The sequence below is a fragment of the Gracilinanus agilis genome, chromosome 1 (genome assembly GCF_016433145.1).
Source record: "Gracilinanus agilis isolate LMUSP501 chromosome 1, AgileGrace, whole genome shotgun sequence".
Classification (NCBI taxonomy): domain Eukaryota; kingdom Metazoa; phylum Chordata; class Mammalia; order Didelphimorphia; family Didelphidae; genus Gracilinanus; species Gracilinanus agilis.
In genome coordinates, this window is record NC_058130.1 from 34061484 (window position 1) to 34084330 (window position 22847).

The 22847-nt window shown below is 37.6% G+C and overlaps 1 protein-coding gene across 2 annotated transcripts in view; it reads right to left on the reverse strand.

Annotated features, from left to right (window-relative positions):
• TMF1 (TATA element modulatory factor 1) overlaps window positions 1-22847 on the reverse strand; it is a 31192-nt gene that overhangs the window by 3822 nt on the left and 4523 nt on the right. The window contains exons 3-14 of one of the 2 annotated variants that reach the window (XM_044660833.1): window positions 21875-21978; window positions 20994-21120; window positions 19056-19161; window positions 17261-17403; window positions 16863-17029; window positions 16213-16369; window positions 14397-14489; window positions 4806-4962; window positions 3000-3192; window positions 2347-2416; window positions 2020-2112; window positions 849-968 (exon numbers count right to left, since the gene is read on the reverse strand). In XM_044660833.1, the coding sequence (XP_044516768.1) occupies window positions 849-968; window positions 2020-2112; window positions 2347-2416; window positions 3000-3192; window positions 4806-4962; window positions 14397-14489; window positions 16213-16369; window positions 16863-17029; window positions 17261-17403; window positions 19056-19161; window positions 20994-21120; window positions 21875-21978 (1530 nt within the window). The remainder of the gene's footprint in view (window positions 1-848; window positions 969-2019; window positions 2113-2346; window positions 2417-2999; window positions 3193-4805; window positions 4963-14396; window positions 14490-16212; window positions 16370-16862; window positions 17030-17260; window positions 17404-19055; window positions 19162-20993; window positions 21121-21874; window positions 21979-22847) is intronic. The other variant, XM_044660756.1, reaches the window with a different exon arrangement.

Below are 22847 nucleotides of genomic sequence, written 5' to 3' on the forward strand. Positions count from 1 at the left end.
CAGGTCCCTATCATCTCAAGGATGCATTAAAATCATTGTTATAATCAAACTGTCTAATTCATCTCCATGCCTACAGTTCCTTTTCATATTATCAATATACCCCACCACCAGATAATTTTCCAAAGCACTCCCTTCTTCAGTGTTAAATAGCCTAAATATTCCCTACAGTCTACTGAATCTAGATCCCTCCACCATTCTCCAATCTATAGTTCCCAATAATCCTAACTCAAACCCTCAGCATTTTAAGTCATTTGCTTTGCTGGTCCACATCCCAAACAAATCAGACCTCATTTGTCTCTGCTAAAGCTATACACCTGAGCAAAATAAATCAAAATGCCTTTCAGCCTTTTCCTCAACCTATCCAATTCCTTCCTCTTCATTAAAGTCCAGCTCAAGTCCTACCTTTTGGTCTGAGGACTTCCTCAATGACACTAGAATACATCTATATCTTCCTTTCTATTCTATGACCTTCTATAAAACTTATAAAGCCTAGAGCACACCATTCAGCACTTGTTCAGTGTTCTGTACAACTACTGAATGCCTGAAGACAGTGAGCTCTAATAGTTGCTGTTTAAGATGAATAAGTAATTCATATGCATAATAAATTGTCTTGTATTCTAATTACTTTTTATTTATAATTTCCTAGAATTTTATTTTGGAGAATAAACTTGGGGCATAACTGGTCACAGGCACATATTTACATTTCCCAACTTACTCATACCAAGGTAAGAATAGATAGGCATGCTTAGGAAATGGAGGAGCAAAAGAAGAGTACATATTGGTAAATCTACCTTTCCTGTTCTCCAGTTTTCTGGTTAGAAAATGTACAATAAGAAATAAATCATTACCTGAGAAAGATACGATGTCTGTAAGCCTGCCATATCAATTCCACTTATAGAACTAGAACGTGACAATGTAGGAGTGCTGGAAACAGTTTCCAATGTTGAAAAAGAAAATGTTTTACGTTCCTTTGAATAGTAAAAAATTCAATTCAGATGAAAGAGCAAAGCAATTTTTTTTAAATCAAGAGAGGTTATTGGAATTTAATTTTTTAAACCAAAAAAAAGTATGATTTTTCACATAAGAATTGAGATAAGACTTTTAAAATGCTATCATCAAATGAATGATATATTTTAAGATCTTAAAGTGTAACTAAACTTTTTTAGTAAATGTTACTTATTTACATGACTTAAGGGACTTAACCTATTTACATTATTATTCTATTTTTTAGAGGATAAAAAGAAAATGTTTCTGTTGAACCAGCTATAAAATAAATGTTTACCTTGACAGCACAAAATATAAGACCAAACCCACTTTTAAAAAATCAAATTATTCATAAATTCAGACCTTAGAAGCTTATAAGCCAGTTTACTTTAGTTTTCTTTTAAAATTCCAAACAATTTCAAAAGGTATTTCTCTAATCCACATATACCTGTGATCTTAAATCTGATAACTCTGACCCTCTAGTAAGATTGTATTAAACATTCAACTAAAGGAGATATTTTGAATTAATACTTTCCATGGCTAGCAAGTGAACAATTCATTCTCCCTGCTAAGGAACCTCAGAACAGAAATCTCCCACTCATTAGCAAGGGCTTACAGAATGCCCAGTTCAAGAAGTCATAAATTATGCTCAAGTTTAACACTGTCTTGGATATTCTGGGAAGAAGAATAGTACTTTGGCTGTTAGGATTTACTGCAGGATTTGGAACTAGACAGGACCTTAGAGATCATGTAGTCCAACTCTCTCCTCATTTTACATATAAGGAAACAGAAGACCACAAAGAATAAGTGACTTTCCAATGGTCACACAAGCAGTGAACAGCAAAACCAAGATCTGAACCTCATCCTTTAATTCTGAAACCAAAGTCCTTTCCACTAATGTCATGCATGCTTCCAAAGGAATTCCTATGTTATTTTTGGTTATAGTGCAGGACACTTCAAAATTAACATTAAAATAAAAGTGAATAACCTGAATACAATTCCTACTGAAAGATATGGGCAGACAAAATGCAATACCTTTTCTTTCATCATTTCTTGGGATAAAATTGCTTTCTTTCTTTCTTGTTCAACTTTCATTTTCTCCATTTCTAGCTGACTGTTTAATAATGTCTAAAAAATAAAATAAAACAAAATTATTTATTTGAAGTGATCTCAAATTGTTACTTAGGCAATATGTTAAAGTTAGGGACATAAAGAACATGCTCAAGACCCTTTTACTGCTATAGATGAAGTCTCAGGGATCTGACTGCTTCATGATTGCAGTTTCTGTCCCACTGCCACCCCCACATTCCCCTCATCCTACAAACCTGGTCCCAATGACCATAGCAGAGCCCTAAAATCTACCTTCTCTTTCCGAGCCTCTTCCAGGGTTTTCCCATAGTCCTCTTTTAGGTTTTCTAGTTCAACCTGGTACCTAGTGAGCCAAAAAGAAAGGAGAGATCAAAAGACAAGTTTAAAGTAAGTTTTATTGACTTGTTATGTATAGGGCAAGATTTCTGTGAGTCTGCAAAAGGCCACTGGAGTTCTATAAAGTCTATGATAGGTTGCAATTCTATAAAGAAAGCTCTATGTAGAAAAACTGAACTGATACTGAAAATTCTTATAAAAAAGAAATGTAGCTAAGCCTTATCTTGCTCTCTCTAAATTTGTTAACAAACACATATAGAAACAGGAGACACCATATGCACTGGGGCAGATAGCTGTTGGGGCCCAGGCACACCAGTAAACTCTTCAGGGCTCCAGAAAATCCTCCAGGCCTCTAAGGTCCAGTGGAGGTGCCACCTACACTGGCAGGAATTTCTTTATCTAGGAATTCCCCAGGTCAATGAAATAACAGGTTCCCTCTTTATTTTCTATAAAAACTAAAGGATCTCTAATGATTTCATATTGCTGCCTTAAACAAAACAAAAATAGCAACAAAAACACTTTCAAAAGTTGATTAGCATTTTCACAGGCGATTTTTCAATAAAAGTTTCATCTAAAAAGATTATACTTACCGGCTATTTTCATCTTCCAGTTTCTGTAGTCTGTTTTTCTCTGCTTCCAGCTGGACCTGAAGTCTACTGTTTTCCTGCCTCAAGATGGTATTTTGTGACTCCATGGAAGACACTTGTATCTTGTTATTAAGAAGCTCTTCAACAGCAGCACGTTCCCTCTCCACTGCTGCTGCCAATGAAGCCTGGGTTTCACCTAATAACAAGAAATGACAATGTCCCCTCTAGCTAGTGTCTCTGGGCTATCGGGATTCCAACTTTAAAAATTTTTTTAAGATGTAAACAGACATTTCTAAATATGTGAGTTATAACAAGCCTAGTTTGGGATTAAGGACCATAAAGGAAAAATTAATAAATTTGTGAATTATATTTCTATTTACCAAACTATTCTAAGAGAATTACTTCAAAGGCTCTTCCTTACTATTGTTTTAAGTAAGATTGTATCAGTACTTCAATTTTATGTATTTTCTACATCACCACAGCAAATTTTTCATGTCACGTGATGTATCTAATCAAAGCCAATGCCCCAATAAGGGTAAAGTGCAATTTAATATATAAATGTCCATATATACTATATAGAAACAATGTTATTTCCAACTCCACAAAAGCACGAATGAACAAACTATAGACCTTTAGTCAAAAGTACAATCAAAAAAGCTCTCCCCCTCTCAGGCTTAATTCAGATCCCTGGGCTAAGCTCCTCTTGTAGGACTGTAACTGTAACTTTCCCATGACTCTTACTCCTTTCTTGGCCTCAATCTTACCCAAACTGGGAAAGTCAGAACTTCAAGAGAGCAAAGAGAAGGGTCAAGAGCACAAAATGTACTATCAGCATAAGAGTATGTTAGAGATAAGTGACAAGATTCATGAGAACAAAAGGGTGCAAGAGACATAAGAAATTATCTCCGTGACACCAACCACAAAGGTAAAGTGAGACAAGCTCGACTTAGAATTTCACTGTGGATTAAGGTACATTCCCACTTTAGGTCACTAACTTAATGATGTAAAGAAGTGTGGAGCCCTCTGTTCTTTCAATAATTAAAGGTAACATGGTAAATACAGAGTGAACCTGGAATTGCATGAGGAAGAAACCTTCATTCAAGAAACTGTGGACCCAACTGGTCTCATGGCCCCACAGACCTGGCCCCAGGGGCCCTGGACGAGAGCTCACTAAGCTCTCAGTGCTCTAGAGAACTCTCTAAACTGGGTATGCAAAGAAAGGGTCACCCCGCATGGGGAGAGGGAGTGAGCTCCTCCAGGAGCTTCCCGGACCAAGGAAATCACAGATCCTGCCTCAGCCCAGACAATGTGAGGAGGTAAGCTGGCCGGGCAGCAAGCACACCATCCAATGGGAAACTTGAGGCATTTAAAGATCAGGAGGAAAGCCTCTAGGGGAAGTAGACCATGTAGCAGCCCCATGGGAAAACAGAGAGGAGAATCTCTTGGTATGAGAGGGCAATGAGGTGCAGGGATTGGGCAGGCTCAGGGAGGGGCTGCAGGGATGAAATCCTAGCTCAAAGGTAGAGCACAAGAGGTGCCACCATTCTTAGGAGGTGAAATGTTATGAAGTAAAACAAGGAAGAATGCTTATGCACATGGCCTGGCTCTCATGTGTCTGCATTCCAGTCTGAATAGGAAATCCCAAGTGTTAGCCTCCCTGCTTCCCATCTAGAAAATGTGAAATGGCTCAACTATACCCAATGCCTGAGCAAGCTATAAACTGAAATCTTCTGAGAGCTCCACTTGCAACATCTACATATCTCATTGCTATTTTCTGTTAACTTTATCATAAAATTCAATGTTGCTCACCAAGCCTATCAGAGAGATTCTTTTCTAACTTCTCCCATGATGACGTCTGGGCTCCCAGAGTTGCTTGTAGATTCTCTATTTGTCGAAGCAATGGTCTTGTGGTAGATGTAACACTCTGGCTTAGTTCCTGGTTCCTATTTTCTGCCTCCTGGAGTCTCTAAATTATGAAATTCTCATGTCATTACCAGTATTAATAAAATCCATAACAAACCTTACTAAACTTCATAGGATAATTTCTTATTATTAAAATAAACTTTTCTTAGCAAACAACATTTAGGAGACACAACTGAAACACCTATGTCTCATATTCAAATTAAAACAGAAAGAGGTTACCTTGCTGAGCTCAGCCCCTTTAGAGGCTGCTCCTTTTCCTCTCCCTTCACCTTAACAAGCCCCCACCCTGCCAAATGGCAAATGATGTAGACTATACTTTGCTAAGAATAATGAGAACGATGGACAAAATCCCCCCATTATTCAGAATATTCAGTATCATTACACCCTCCTGCCTTCATCTTCATTTATAAAAAAAATTAACTCATCCACAAACACTCAAACACTAACCACATGTCAGGCACTGTGATAAGCACTAGGGATAGAAAGGAAAACGTGAGAAGTCCCTACCCACAAGGAGCTGGCATTTTACTGAACAATATGTCATACACAAGAATATACTGGCCTAAAAAACACAAAGTGATTCTGAAAGAGACCCAGGAGCGGCTGAAGGCAAGAGAAGAATCAGGAAAGGCCTCACTGAAGAGATGGTGCTTGAGCAAAGCTCAGAAGAGGCCCAGGGATTCAAGGTGGCAAAAAGGCAAGGGAGCACTTTCAGGCAAGGAAGACTGGGGAGAGTCACACAGAGGGGGGGATGTTGTGCTGTTGGGTCAAGGGCAAGAAGCAGCCAGCTGGGTTGAACTGAAGAGTTTGTGGAGAAGAATGATGAGGAACAAGGCTGGAAAGATGGTTGGTGTCAGCCTGTAATGGACTTTCAATGACAAATGGAGAATATCCTAGTAGTCACAGTAGTCACTAGAGTTCAGTGATTGAGGGAATGACAATGTCCAACAAACTCTTTAGGAAAAATCCCTGCAGCTGTGGAGAGAATGGATCAGAATGGAAAATGCCTCAAGACAGGGAAACTGTTAGGAAGCTCTATCAGGAGTTCAGCTGAGAAAGGAAGAGAGTCTGAATGAGGGCTGGTGGCTGTGGGATGAAAAAAAAAAGGGATTGGCTGCTGTGAAGGCAGAATCCATGAGACTTGGCAACTAATTCCATATATGAGATAGGGGGAAATGCAGGCAAATGACTCAGTGAATAGAGGGCCTCCTTTTCCTGAGTTCAAATTCAGGGTCAGACACTTCCTAGCTGGGTGACCCTAGACAAGTCCCTTAACCTTGTGTGCCTCAGTTTCCTCATCTGTAAAATAGTCTGGAGAAGGAAATGGCAAACCACTTCAGGATCTTTGCTAAGAAAACCCCAAATGGGGTCACAAAGAGTCAGATGTTAACTGAACAAAAAGGATAAGAATGTGGATGACTAGAAGGATCACAGTACCCTCAAAAGACAAAGACCAGTACAGAAGAGAGGTGTGGGTTTAAGGAGAAGGAGGGAGAAGATGATGAATTCAGTATGAGGGATGTTTTGTTCAAGATGTCTATGGGACACCCAATTTGAAATGCCACACTCATGTTAATCCCTATGGATGAAATGGCCTATTTCATGAATACCTGCTGGAACCCTACCTAGCCTTCAAAATTCAACTTCAATGCCTCCCTTACATGTATCTTTTCGTTTCCTGATTATTCATACTTGCTAATGGTCTTCTCATCTCCCTTGGATTTCATAAACATTTTTTATACCTCTTAGTGCTACAAAAATTTACTAAGTGACTCTGTGTGAAGTATTTGTTCAAAATTTATCAAGCTCTAGTCTGCGTTAGGGGTGTATTATGTGTGTGCGTGTGTGTCCATGTACCACCTACTGTACTCTAAGCTCCCTGAGAATGAGCACTGCCTGATTTATCTCGGAATTTCATGGGCCATCTAGTAGTAGAAATCTGGACATAAGTGGATACTTAATATTTGTTGAACTGTTAATGAATTATAGTCATATGGCCTCATGTCTTTTTAGGAGTTTCTAGAAACAGAAAGATGAATAACCTACGTTTTGTCCTTTCTGAGGTTAATATATAATTTTCAAACAAACAACATACAAAAAGGTAGGTAATAAGGCAAAGACAGAGAGTAAATAAAGTACTGCCGATAGCTATTGATAAAGCAAGTACTTGCATGTTAAAATACTTATGCTAAAATTTCTGCTGTGATACAGCCATTTCCCCAAATCACAATGTTTTCTGAGACTTATTTTTAAAGATAACTAACATCCATTGGTCCATAGTAGCAACAGAAATACAAATATAAAATAAAATGGTACTAAAATCTATTTTTCATTCTGAAAATACTGTACAAAATCTATTTAAGAGGAAGCAAGATGCACTATTTTCCAATCAATTGGGTTGCCTGAGTGGAGAAAAACCACCCAGCTCCCACAAACTGATTCTAACAAAAACATAAAAGTAACAGAAAACTAAATAATGATTAAGAAACCCAATGAGAAACTTTACAAAATGACTTCATCCACCCAACTATAGGACAAAAAGTCATTATGAAGGGGCAGCTGGGTAGCTCAGTGGATTGAGAGCCAGGCCTAGAGACAGGAGGTCCTAAGTTCAAATCCAGCCTCAGACACTTCCCAACTGTGTGACCCTGGGCAAGTCACTTGACCCCCTTTGCCCACCCTTACCACTCTTCCACCTAGGAGCCAATATACAGAAGTTAAGGGTTTTAAAAAAAAAAAGTCATTATGAAGCCTATGGGAAAGAGGGCCTGCCAGAAAAAATACACAGAAAAGAGATGATAGCCTCTCAAGACAAGCAGAAACAGGCCAGAGAGCTTCCAAGAACCTTAGTACTCGGTCCTGAGATGCCAAAAAGGGCCCTGAAAATCCAGTTCTCTAAAATTCAAAGATCTAAAGAATCTAAAATTTGCTGGTATTTTTAGCACTGACATACCCTAAGAGTGGAGGTGAAACCAGTAAGATCCAGGTCAAGCCCAAACAACCACCATCCCATACCTAAATAAAGATCAACCCTAAGAGTGTGATTCTGGTACAAATCCCCACCTCAGGAACCAAAGCTAAAGAGATGAATAAACAGAAAACACTACCATAACAAGAATGCCCAAAATTCTAGCCTAAAAGAAGAGATAACTCCACAACTAACAGAATTCATGGATTTTCCACAAAAACAAAACAAAACAGAATACCTAGAAAAAATTGAAGGAATAAAAAAGTAAACGCCTTTGAGGGGAAAAGTGGAAAGTAGAATAAATAGCTCAGAACAAAAGGCTTTGGTAAACCTTATCCAAGTAATGGACTTCCTGAAAACTGGAATAGGCAAAACAGAAATCAATTCTAGAAATCAATTCCATGAGAAAGGAGAAAATATCAAAATGAAATCTAAAACTCCAAAATATAGATGGATTCTAATCTGCATCCCTGGAAGGAATCCCCACATCAATGAAATCATAAGTCCTTGATGTAGAGACATAGAGTACATAATATTTTTTCTTCTTTTTTTAATCAGTATCCTATTTTGTTCATTTCATTGCTTTTTCCCTCCTTCATTAATTATACAGAATTCCTAGAAGTAAAAGAAAATGTATCCTAAACAAATGAAAACAGGTTAAAAAGAGATAATTTAAGAATCAAAATTATAGAGAACTGTAATTTTTTTAAAAGCCTTAATAATATATTTCAACAAATCATCAGGAAAACTATCCAGAGCTATTGAAGTCAGAGGTAAAATAAAAAGAATATAGCTAATCGACAAGTATTTAATAAGAGTTTTGTACCAGATGCTGCCTAAACCCTAGGATACAAAGAAAGGCAAAAAACAGACACTAGTCTCACAAGCTCAGAGTTCTAAAGGGGAGACAACATGCAAGCAGAAAGATACATGGAAGATATGAAATAATCTTTAAGAGGAGAGAATACCTGCAGAAGGCCCTGGGAAAGCCTCTTATGAAAGGCAGGATTAGAAAGGAAGCATAGAAAGAATACAGGGAAGCTAGGAAGACCAAGTAAAGAAGATCTGACAAGAGGAGGCTATACTAGATGAGTGAAAAAGGAGATAAAGATGCTGCTGATGCTACAAAACTAGGTAGCTGGGTAATGAGGGTTCCCTTCATAGTAAAAAATAATATGGGGGCAGGGGGCAGCTGGGTAGCTCAGCGGATTGAGAGTCAGGCCTAGAGACAGGAGGTCCTAGGTTCAAATCCGGCCTCAGACTCTTCCTGGCTGTGTGACCCTGGGCAAGTCACTTGACCCCCATTGCCCACCCTTACCACTCTTCCACCTATAAGTCAATACACAGAAGTTAAGGGTTTAAAAAAAAAAAAAAAAAAGAAAAAAATAATATGGGAAGAGGAGATGGCTTAGGAGAAAAGATGACGACTGAGCTCTGCTTGGAGCACACTGAGTTTGAGATGTGGCAACCAAGAGACAGCTGGTGATAACATGAGACAAGGTTAGGAGAGAGAAGGGTTGTCTATTGTGTAAATAGAATTAGCTCGAGCCCATTAATAGTCAAAAATCTACTCAACCTAGGCGTGCTAATGATGTCACCCTAACTTCCCTTATTGGGGAGGGGAGACGAGTTACCCACACGTGACAATAAGAAACAAATCAAGAATAAGGGACTGCCCTTTGGGCAGTCCAAATCAATGTAGAAACTGCCATTTGTCCATTTGAATTAGAGGTGGACCACAGGAAGTGATGAAAGACACGATCTCTTTAAGTAAGTTAGTGAACTTCCTGTGGGGGCAGTTGCCGTCTCGAACTGGGAGCAGAAGCATCTCCTGAGACCACAGACAGCTTACACTCTGTATTGTCACGTGGGTAAATTAGGCTGACTTCCTTGGCCTAGCTAGGCCAATTCTAAACTCTGCCTATCTGGCTGTTGGGCCTTGTGGCTTACAGCTTCATTTATTTAGCCTTTTAACCTTCTCTCCCTTTCTCTTTATTCCTACTTTTTACCTACCAGATTGTAAATAAACTCAACCCGATGCTGACTTGGGTCTGATTTAATTACGGAATCAACCTGAATTGTTGATTCCTGGCAGCCACACATTTTAATATATATCTATAAATACTTAAATTTTCCTTCTTACACTATATAGAACAGGAATTGTCTATATAAAAGTGCTAATTGAACCTATGGAAATTAAAGGAATTAGCAAAAGGAAGATGGAAGAAGTGAAGAAAACAAAAAAGGAGGCTAAGAGGCCTGGGGCACACTTGGTGGGTATAACCTGGAAATCCCACAAAGGAGATTGAGAAGGAGCAGTCAGACCAGTAGGAGAACCAGGAGAATGCAAAGTCATGGAGGCCCAGAAAACAGAAAGCATCAAACACTCTAGAAAGGTTCAGAAGGATAAGGTTAGTTGGCAACAAAGAGACCATTAATGACTCTGTAGAGAGCAGTGTTAGGTGAATCATAAGATCAGAAGTCGGAATTCGGAGGATTTTAGAAGAGTAGGAGAAAAGGGAGACACCAAATGTAAACAGCTTCCTTAAGAAGTTAAGCCAAAAAGAGAAGAAAAAGGATGACAGCAAGTGGGGAAAAGTAAGGTACGTAAGGGCAAAAGAGATATAAATGGTTTTATAGACAGCAAGGAAGGAGCCATTAGTTATGGAAGATTAAAGAAGGTAGGTACGAAGGGACCTAATTTGCTAAAGATGCAAGGGGAGAAGACAAACAGTGCGTGTAGAGGGGTTTGTCTCAGCATAGAGAACAATCTCTTCTTATGAGGCCTAAAGAGGGGTGACTGAGATAATAGGGAAAAGGCCTGAGTGATATGAGTGGAGAAGAAGGTAGGGAGGGTTCAAATATTATTGCTAATATACAGGTCTTACAAATCACAGAAAAAAAATACAAGGAACCACAGATTAGACCATATAAGACTGGCAACTTCTACCATAAACAAGGAGATCTTGTACTACTCGATTTCAAAAATAAATTTACAATCAAGGATTATTTACCTTACAAATGAGCATATAATCTTTTAAAAGGGGGATGGGGGGAATAGATCTTTAATAGACTAAAGGACTTTCAAGCATTCTTGACGGAATGACCAGAACTGAATTAAGAACTATGAAATGCAAAAACATGATAGTCAAGAGAAAGCTAGAAAAGTAAATTTAACTGAGCAGTTTTAAAGGGGCTAAAAGGTAAAATGATATCAACATTCTAATAAGGGCAGAAGAAACAAGTGTACCTTCAAAATGTTAATGTCTTCAAAGGCTATTCAGTGAGTTAAATAAGAAAAACATGAGTTAGGATGCTTTGGTTCTGTTCTGAAGGTTTTAAAAGCAGAAAGAAAAGAGAAGATTAAAGAAAACTATCAGTAGAGGAAGAAGGAAGACTAGGGAAGATCTCCTGTTACACTGCATGAGGAGACTTACAAACCTGGAAGATGGAGGAGGGGGAAAGGGAGGTGTTGAGGACAGGACCAGAACCACCTCATTCTTACCTGCAGTGGACAAGAGGGTCAAACACACATAGAGACACCAAGTTTGGTGTAGAAATACATCAAACTCGAGAGAAACAGAAACACAGAGAGGGAATATTTCTGGGGAATGAATAGAAGGAAATGAAAATTTCCTGAAGATGAAGGTTGGATTTAAAAAGAAACCCAAAGAACTCAAAACTGGGAGAGCTCTTTAATCAGAGAATGGCTGAACAAACTGTGAAATATAAATAATGAAATATTATTGCACTATAAGAAATAACAAAAGAGAAGACTTCAGAGAAGCCTAGGAAATATAAACTGATTAAAAGTGAGGTAAACAGAAGCAGCAGAATAAGTTAGATGACAACACTAAAAGAAAAATGACTCTGAATCACTTAAGAACTCTAATCAAAGCAATGAACAACCATATTTACAAAGAGGCTATGATGAAATTTGTTATCTAGCTCCTGACAGAGTGGTGATGGATTCAAGGCATAGAATTAGATATATATTCTTTGATATCGCCACAATGTAGGGGTTTTTTTGCTTGCCCTTGCTTATTTGTTATGATTTTTTTCATTCTATTTTTAACTGGGGAAGAAGAGAGTTTAAAACAAAAAACCAAACAAGAAAAAAGAAGAAAGCCTTTAAAACTGATTTTTTTAAATGAAGAGAACAGAATGAAGTCCAAAAGAAAGCATGGACAAAAAGAGCAGTTTTGAAAAAACATGCTGAATTATTATATTCTTTTTTTTTTTTAAAGCAAATGGTATGGAAAAGAGACTCAAGAGTACATATATTGTAGGGTCCCATATCTTAGGGGGATATAGTCCAAGACCAACTATGGATGGCTGAAACCGCAGATATAATAAGCAAACCCATTTTAAGCTGACCCTGTACATATGTTCGTTCTCTCTGTTGCTATCTCTCACTTGGCACTTTGAGGTCTCCTACCCTCCAGCACCAAAAACACCTAAAAAAAGTAGAGGTGTAAGCAGAAGTAGGGGGGAGGGAGGCAGACCACTGACACAAGTATACTTTGGGCACTTTCAGGTAGATGGCAACTGAAACTGGGAAAAAAACAAACAAAAAAAAAACAACAGTGGTTTAGGGACCCCTATTATATGATCCTCTTTTTGTGTTCTATTTTGTGAGAATGCTCTTTTTAATTTGGTGCTTAATATCAGAAAAATTACATTTTGGTAGTAGTGCAGTGGCTAGAGTGCCAAGCCTGAAGTCAGGAGGTTTGGGGTTCAAATGTGGCCTCAAACACTTCCTATATAGGTGTCCCTCAACAAGTCACTTAATCCCAATTGCCTAGCTCTTGTCACTCTTCCTAGAACTGATACCAAAACAAAAACTAAGGGTTTTGGGGGGGGAAAGCCCTAAATTTAAGAAAACTTTCAAGCAAAAAAAAAGCAGGTGATCTGGAATTACATTCAAAGGACCTAGTTTTTAGATAAAGAAATCAAAACTATCAATAATCACATGAAAAGGTGTTCTAAATCCCTCCAAATTAGAGAAATCCAAATTAAAACAATTCTGAGGTACCATCTCACACCTAGCAGATTGGACAAGATGACAGTAAAGGAAAATAATAAATGTTGGAGAGGATGTGGCAAAATTGGGACACTAATACATTGCTGGTGGAGTTGTGAATTAATCCAACCACTCTGGAAGGCAATTTGGAATTATGCCCAAAAGGTTTTAAAAGGTTGCATGCTCTTTGATCCAGCAATATCACTACTGGGTTTGTACCCTTCAAGAGATAATAATGAAAAATATTTGTCCAAAAATAGTCATAGCTGTGCTTTTAGTAGTAGCAAAAATTTGGAAAATGAGGAGGCATCCCTCAACTGGGGAATGGCTTAACAAATTGTGGTATCTGATGGTGATGGAATACTATTGTGCTAAAAGAAATGATGGGGCAGCTGAGTGGCTCAGTGGATTGAGAGCCAGGCCTAGAGACTGGAAGTCCTAGGTTCAAGTCCGGCCTCGGACATTTCCAGCTGTGTGACCTTGGGCAAGTCACTTGACCCCTACTGCCCACCCTTACCACTCCTGGGCCAAGGACGATCCCTAGCCCGGATGAAAAAAGGAGGGTTGGGCATGGGGCTAGCAACCCCACCCTGTAAAAACTACATCTGCTAAAGAAACTGCAACCTAAAGTAGGGGCAGCTGGGCTAGCTCAGTGGATTGAGAGCCAGGCCTAGAGACGGGAGGTCCTAGGTTCAAGTCTGGGCTCAGACACATCCCAGCTGGGTGACCCTGAGCGACTGTGTGTCCCATTGCCTACTGGTTGTGGCCCTATACTCCTAGAATGGAGTCCCAGGATAAAAAAAAAAAAAAAAAAAAAAGGAATGATGAACTGGAGGATTTCTGTATGAACTAGAAGAACCTCCATGAACTGATGCAGAGTGAAGTGAGCAGAACCAGGAGAACATTGTACACGGAAAGTGAAATGTGGAACAATCCCATGTAATGGACTTTACTACTAGTAGCAATGCAAATAATCCAGGACACTCCTGAAGGATTTATGAGAAAGAATGCTATCCACACTGAGAGACAGAACTATGGGAGTAGAAAAACAAAAGAAAAATGTATGACTTATCACTTGTATATATGGGTATATTATTTGGGGTTTTGGCTTTAAAAGATTGCTCTATAACAAAAATGAATAATATGGAAATGGGTACTAGGTAAAAACATTTGTACAACCCAGTAGAATTGCTTGTCAGCTCTGGGAGAGGGAAGAAAAGAGGGGAGGGGAAAAAATGAATCATGGAAACATGGAAAAATATTTTTAAAATAAATAAATCAAAGTTTTTTTAAAAACCATCATAGGACCTAGGTAAGCATGCCAGCTCCGCTCATATGAGACATGTGACCTCATTGTCATCTACCTTTCTAAGACAATTTCTTGATCATTATAAATTAAAAGGATAATGTTTTCATCAGCCACCTCATGTTTCCCTAGAAAGCTCTAGATAATAGTTGTTTACAGAAAATACCTTCTTCACAGTACCTGTTGAAGTTCACTGATCTCATGGCGTAAATAATCTTCCTTCCTTGCAGCAGCTTGTTCTGCCCGCTGCAATGCCAATCTAAGGTCTCCCACCTACATCAAAGGAGAAAGGTTAGAATCACTCATCAATAACCAAAACATTTTAGCATTTTTCTGTTTAGATCAATATTAGGCATATATTTTCATTATGGTACATCACCTTTAACATTTAGGGCTCTATATTTTTAGTATGCTCTCATACATTAATCTGGTGAATTCACTGAATAAACATTTATTAAAAACTATTTTAAGTAAAGGCACTGATGTAAATTATTATTTAAGATATTGTGTAAGTCTCAGTCCATGTACCCTCAAGAAGTTTATAAATCTAATGAGACAAATAAAGCAAGTTAACGTCCAAATCGGTAACCAAAGCCACATGGAGGAAGCATCCAACAAGGCATTAACTAAGTGCAAGAGGAATTCAAGAAAAGAAACATCATCACTTCTAGTGAAGACAATTAAGGGAGTCATCATTGGGTCTAAGCTTTGAAAAATTGGCAGAATTCCAATCCACAAAGATAAAGGGAACACTCAGGGTGCATTCTGAGCAAAAGAAACAGTACAAGTAATGGACAAACTTTGGAAGAATGCCAGGCCATGAGGTAAGGCAGGTATCCCTGGTTTTTTAAATAAAACGACTGATCCTAACTCCCAAATGTATAGACCCAGGACTTAAATAACAAAATTTATAACCGGAAGAGAACTTGGAAGCAATCTTGCCTAACTAATATGAGGGCCAAGTGACTTTCTTCAGGCCCCACTATCATTAAGTAGCAGAGCTGGTATAAGTTTAATAAAGAAATTACCAAAAATGTTCAATATTTTAAGGCTTCTCCCTTGTCTTAGTTCTCTTATTTCAATATTATTTTCTGTCACTCTCCATTTCCATAATACTTAAACATATCATTTTATTTCTTTACAGTTTATGGGGCAGCCAGTGCAAAGGCATCTAGGTAAGAGATAGGTCATCAGGTAGGAAGAGCTGCCAGTTTGGCAAGAGGGGGAGATACAACCAATGAGGCTGGAAAGAGACTAGGGCCAGATGATGAAGGGCTTTAGAATCTAAAGAGATTTTATATTTTATGCTCAAGGCAACAAGAAACCAATGGAGGGATGTGACCAAGTAGGAGTGCCCCAGGGTCACATCTGTGCTCAAGGAAAATTACGTAGGTGGCAGAGTGCAGGACAGACTAGAGCAGCAGAGGTTCTGGACTGCTGTGACAATCTAGGCAAAAGGCGTTAAGGACCTGAACTAAAATGAGAGCTATGGGGAGAAAAGGGGTTAAGATAGATATTTAAGTTCTCATGAAACCTTACTCTAAAATATTTATTGCACCTATAAAAGAAATATTTTTGTTTCACAATTAACAAACTTAACTTCGAAAATCAATCAAGTTTGCATTAATTCAGCACTACTAAAATAGAATGCATTATAGGTTCCAATGAATTGGGAAGGAAATACAGTAATCTCACTATTTTGGGGTCAAAATGTTTGAGACAAGCGAGGCAATAAGGTTCTTAGTATTGAGAAATATTAAATTAACTAAAAGGCAGGATTGTTCTGTTAATCTCATTTGAGAGGCAGCTCGATGGCTTAAAGTCAAGAGGTCCTGGGTTCAAATCTAGCCTCAGACACTTTCTAGGTAGGTGACCCTGGGTGAGTCATTAATCCCAAATGCCTAAACCTTATCACTCTTCTGCCTTAGAACCAACATAGTTTTGACTCCAAGCCAAAAAAGAAGGGTTTTTTAAAAAGGAAAAAAAAAAATCTCACTTGAATTGCTAATGCTTCTTGCTGTTGATGGGCTTCTTCCTGGGCCTTTTCAAGGGCTAAACACAGTTCTTCTTTCACTTTCATTTCTCGACTTAAAGATGCCTCCTGTGCCTCAGTGTCCTTCATGGCATTTGCTTTATGAAGATCGGCAAGCTCTCTAGAGTAAGAGTTTTTGTGATTAGAAAGCATACACTGTCATACTACAAACCTCAAATATTCCAACTGTCCAAGAGGATCCTGAGGCTCTGCATGGAGCATGTCTTATCCATATCAAACAGCATCTGGTACTAGAGACCAAATTCTGAGAACATGGGTTTCTATAGTGTTCAGCTGCAATGGTATTACATCAGGCCATGGGTGACCTAGCATTAATTAATGCATCCAGCTAATGCCTCCTATGTGCCAGGCCCTGTTCTAACTGCTGAGAATATGAAGCAAGGAGAAGACAGCCTGCCCTCAGGGAGTGCCCACTAAGAGGGGAGGCAACATGCCAACAGCTGTGTCCATAGGAGGTAAGGCGAGCTAAACTAGAGACTACTGAGAGAGGGAAGGTGCTTGCATTAAGGGGGATGATGAAGGGTTTCCCTGTAGAAGATGGCCGGGAAGCCTAGAGGCAAGAGCAGAAGTGAGTGTCCTGTGCGTTTCCTTACTTATAGGCACTATCCAAGGCTGCCTGAGCACTTCGGTTTTTTTCCCCAAGGTCATCCATGTCTATTTGAAGTCTGCCAAGATCTTTTTCTTGTCGTTCGACTACAGAGCTCAGTTTTTTAATGTTCTCTCTATGTTGTTTCTCGATCTCCTCTTTGCCATCAAGCACCTACATTAAAAGGTCAAAAAAATTTCTTTCAGTAAATAATCATTCTCAGGTTAAGCCAATTCACAGTGAAGAACATCTTAAACATCAATTCCACAGAACCTAGTTTTCAGACCTGCACATCCTACTTCACAATTCAAGCTCACTACGTGCTTGACAGATCTCACTCATAAGCACCTTTCTGAGGTCCACTACAACAAACAAGACAGTGACCTTGTTGACAAGCATGCTCACCTGTTTTAAATGCTGCAATTCCTCTTCTAGCTCCTTAATCTTTTTGCTCTGTTTTGCACTAATGTTTTCATTTTCTCTCTCCTTAGCTCTTAACTTCTTAATGATGGTAGAATTGTGCAGCTGCTGTTTTGAGAGTTTTTCTCCTAGAGGAAAAAAAAATGCTTAAGCTTAATACAATGAAGAATCTCCAAAATTCAGCACAGTCTTGGCTGTGGACTTACTATTTTTATGATCTTGGGGAACTGAGTTAACTTCTCAGGGTATGAGTTTCTTCAATAATAAAATGAGAAAACTAGATAAGATGACCTCTATAGTCTTTCACAATTTTACTATATTCTGTGACTATCAACCTCAGGAGATGAGGAGCTGTATAAATATTTTGAATCAGGAATAAACTTAAGTACTAATAACCCATTTACACAGTGCTTCAAAAGTTGCAAAGCCTTTTCCCAGCAATCCTGGGAGGTTGTTAGTGCAAGGACTATATTATGGTCTCAGAGCAGTTCAAAGACTTACCAACTGTTATAAATATCAAATCAGGATTTGAATCTAGAACTCCTGACCTCAAATCCGGTCTTTCAAATAACATGGTACAGTAGAAAAAACAATGGATTTCAAGTCAGAGGTCTTGAGTTCGAATTCTGACTCTGACTCTTAATGCCTGTGACAATGTGGATAAGTTACTTTACCTATCTGGGTCCATTCCCTATCCTGTAAAATAAGGTACTTGGATTAGTTGACTTTCAGCTCTAAATCTATGTTCTTAGACTCCTCAAGCATCCTACACTAAAGCTCTGAATTAAGAGATAACTGGTATGTCTAGATCTGTCATTAACTCTGAAAATTTTCTTATAACTGAGGCTTTCTAAACCTTCTCTTGCCTTTAAGGAGCCAGGATTCCATCAGGGTCCATCCACTGCAACCCACTGTGGCCAAAATAAACCACCCACTGGTAGACATGGTCTAGTTTCAGGATTTCTATTTAGAACAAATTATCCTCACAAATCTTTAACATCATCCCTATAGATGTCTACATATTTATGAAATGAAATTAATAAATAAAAGAATTGAAATTCACTATCAAAATGCAATTATAAAGTTCAAACCCGGCCTCAGCCACTTCCCAGCTATGTGACCCTGGGCAAGTCACTTGACCCCCATTGCCCACCCTTACCAATCTTCCACCTATGAGACAATACACCGAAGTACAAGGGTTTAAAAAAAAAATGCAATTATAAGAATGATTTTGATCAAAATATCTTGCATTTATATATAGTCTTAAGGTTTGCAAAGCACTTTACAAATATCATACCATTTTATCCTTACAACCACCTCAGAAGGTAGGTGCTATCCCCATTTTATACACAAGGAAACTGAGGCAAACAAAGGCTAAATGAATTGCAAAATCAGGTCTTCCTGACTCCCAGTCCAGCCTTCTATCCACTGTGACACATAAACTGACTAAATAATAGATGAATCACAGAAATATTATCGCAGAAGTCTTTGCTCAAATAGCAGGGCTTAAACCCACTTAACAACTTTTCTATGCAAAACCATTGCTCTTCAGAAAGCTTTTTACTTTTGGGGAACTGTTTTGTCAATTCTCTGGGAACAAAAGGAAAACAGGCTAAATACTGCTCTTTTTCTGTACATCTTTTGACACCCATCTTTCTCTGCAAACTGTAGGCTATCAGGCCTCATTTTCTTGTCCATAGCTCCCTGGGTTCCATAACCTTTAATGGGAAGTAGTGGCTAGCCCCATGCTAAGAAGAATTTTCCTGTTGAACATACCCACCTTCTTCCATTAATCCTTTTATTTGTTCATCTTTCTCTTTCAAAAGTTCTGTCGTTTCATTACAATTTAACCTAGTTGCAAGTTCTTCTTTTATAGTTTTTACTTCCTAAAAAAAAATATTGCCTATGTAAATTAAAAATAATTACCATTTCCTTTCAAAAATATGTCTTGAATTTTTTTTTCAAAATGCAATACCAGGACAATTAAATTCATTCAAATTTCCACAAGAAGCTATAAATTTGTTCAAAAGAGCCTACACTCCCAATCTAAATACAAGAAAATAGCCCTGATCTAAAAATGCAAAGAGTAGAAAACAGACATTAATAGTCTTTGAGGATACACTCTCTCCCCATCCCAATCCTCCCTTCTTCATTTCTGCCTCTCAGAATCTGACTTCCCTCCAGGATGCTCCAATACCAGCACTTCTTCTCTCCTCTCATATGCTCAGTCTGTACTGTCTCCCTCAATTAACCTTGTATCATCCTTATGTGTATATACATTCATTACATCTCTCTGTGGAATTATAGATCTATGAGACCAAAGCCTGTTTCATTTGTGTCTTTATTTCCAGGACCTACCACAGTGCCAAGACTGCAGGCACCTTAAGTATTCCTCCTGAATAGACTATAATTCACCCAAACAGTGAAGAATTCTTGGATTCTCTCATGTAAATATATGCATTTGAAGAACTTTTCAGAGGAACATCTCAGTTTCCACTGCCTTGATTTTCTTCACAACACTATTTTCTGCACTTGTAAAAAAGAGGCAGCCTGGTCATCAAGAAAGTAGACATAGAGGGGCAGCTGGGTAGCTCAGTGGATTGAGAGCCAGGCCTAGAGACAGGAGGTCCTAGGTTCAAATCTGACCTCAGACACTTCCCAGCTGTGTGACCCTGGACAAGTCACTTGACCCCCATTGCCTACCCTTACCATTCTTCGGCCTTGGAGCCAATACACAGTGTTGACTCCAAGATGGAAGGTAAGGGTTTAAAATAAAAAAAAGAAAGAAAGAAAGTAGACAGAGGGCAGGCCTCTGGAATCAGAAGATCTAAGCATTCTAGCAGTGAAATCCTGGAGAAGACATTTAACCTGTCAATGCTTCATGCAACTTGACGAATAAAGGTTGCAGAGGCATTGATCTTAATTAATTACTAGGATGTGTCCTCATCCTGGATGACAGATCCAGTCCCTATCATCTCTTTATAAAGATGAAAAAAATCCAAACCATTTAAAATTACTAGTGACTAAATTTCCTTCATAAAATAAGCACTCCAAATAGATATTCAAGAAAATCTTGAGATAGTTAATCACTGGAACTTGTAAGTATTAGAATAAAGTTGATTTAGTCATCCGAGAGTCTCAACTCTGCCACCAACTGGTAAAGTGACCTGAATAAAGTCACTTAATCTCTCTTGATTTTATCTATAAAAATAAAGAAACTGGACCATGCTATCCTTAAGGTCCCTTATATCTTTAATATTCTACCAATTTTCCAGTTAATAATATTTTACAATTACTTTGGTTTAGGCAAATACTTAAATTCTTTTATAAGCAGATGCTAGGTAAATCTAAGATGCTGCTTTTAACCATCATCAGCATTATAAAATCTTACATTTGTAAGAGCCCTTCTTGAAACAAGCTAAAACTGGTTATCATAATGCTTACTTATATTGCACTCGAGTAATAATTCCATTCCTGTACCTCACTAGCCTGAAAGGTCTCTGATTTACTTACCAATAGGGTTTTAGATATAATAGTTCTATTAATTGCACCACTGTTATAATTTTTTATGCATACATATGGCCTAAGGGTTGAGGTTTAACACACTAGACACTAACTCTTGAATCTCCTATCTTTCCAGCCTCCAAGACTATTCTTATTTTCCCAAAAGTTGTCTCTAAAAACTTTATGGTAACAATTTGAATAAAACATTGATTACCTTCTTAGCGGTATCTCTTTCTTTGCAGGCTAACTGAACCTTCTTTTCTGCTTCTGCAATTCTTTGCGTAAACTCGTCTTTCAAGGATGAAATGCTTTTGCTTTCTTCTTTGACTCTAAACATCTCACTACATACAAAATATTACTTAAGAATGACAACAATCAAGACATTTGGAAAGGTGACAATTACTTAAACACTCAGACTCAAAGGAAAAAAGGTAAATTTAAAGCTTACGAAGTTTACCAAAAAAATATCTATTTTACATGATGTAAATTTAACATAACTTAGGTAGAAAATCTACCAAATACTGAAAATTTACCAACATTTAGTTTATAACATCTGAAAAGTATTAAAATTTTATTTCTGATGTCAGATTTTAGCCTTTTCCACTACAAATATTCAAACCTTTTTTCTAAACACTAAACTCTAGCCTGTTTTTCATAAACATGTTAAAACTTTTACCTGGGATCATTAATAATGCAACTAAAAACAAGAGTATAAAAATTAAAAAGGGCAGGAAAACAAGTATTCTTACAAAATACCTTTCCTTTCTCAAATAAGCTATTAAATAATTTCTGGGAAGAAAAAATGTATTTTGCTTAAAAACAAAAATAAAAATGAATTAAATGTCAATGTTATGTGACATCACATTTCAGGAAAATATAGCTATGTTAACTGATTCAGAATAAGAAACAAATGGTTAAAAAAATCTCTTATTTTGGAATAAGAGCTGTCTAGAGCAAAAGTCAAACTAAAGACAAAAATATGAAAAAAGGATAAGATGCAAAATTTTCATGCAATTACAGCTATTCTTGATTTGTTTTAACATGGAGACATTGAAAATAAGTTTGTGATAATATTCCATTTGTATTATTACTTACTCTTTTAAATTATCATAAGCTTCTTCTAGAACTGCTTTCTCCTTACTAACGGTTAATAACTGGGTTTCCCTTTTTTCCAATTTTTCATTCAGGAGGTCAATTGTCTAAAAAAATTAAGCATGCAAGAGTCAAAAATATTAACATAGAAAAGATTACTTTTATATATTTACATATATATACACATATGTACAATCTTATCAGTTAAAAGTATTTTAACCATTACATAATTTCATATATAATATATAATAGCTAATATATAATTCCCTTCCAAAAGGATAATCTATATTAAAAAATACAAATACAAAACTGAATCATCTGTAGAATATATTAGCATAAGTCAATCCCAGGAACTATTCAAAATGACATCTGGAATACAGCAATCCTTATGCTGAGGGTAATGACATAAGCTTGTTTTTCCTTTCTTAGAGATACCAATTAAAACCTCTCTTACTTGAATCATGATCAAAATAAGTTTACCATCACTTAATCTCTTAAAAAACCTAAAAGTGGTTAAGATAAGTATAGCTGTATTTGATAACTGGCAATTCCAACTGCTGAAATATTTTTTAAATGAATCATTTTTGACAACTGGCTTTCATCTTACACTGAAGTAACAGACCTTGCCATACTTTATGAAATTATAGAATTCAAATTATCTGTAAAATCAGCATCTTGAAACATAGCAATTAAAGGATATCTTCACATAAAATCCCCCAATTCCTAAAAGCCCACTCAAAGATGCCAGAAACAACTCAATTATCACATCCAAAAATAACAGAAGAAATCAAATCTGCCATTGTTCAATGAAATAATTCCTAGGGTGGGCCACTCACCAACCCGATCTCACTGCTGATCAGCACGGAAACTTGGACCTGTTCCACTTCTACTTGGGCAAGCAGTTCCTATGTCCCATCCCACTGTCCTATGCTCCTGGAGGCTCACTAGATTGATGCCAAACTTAGCAGGGGGGACA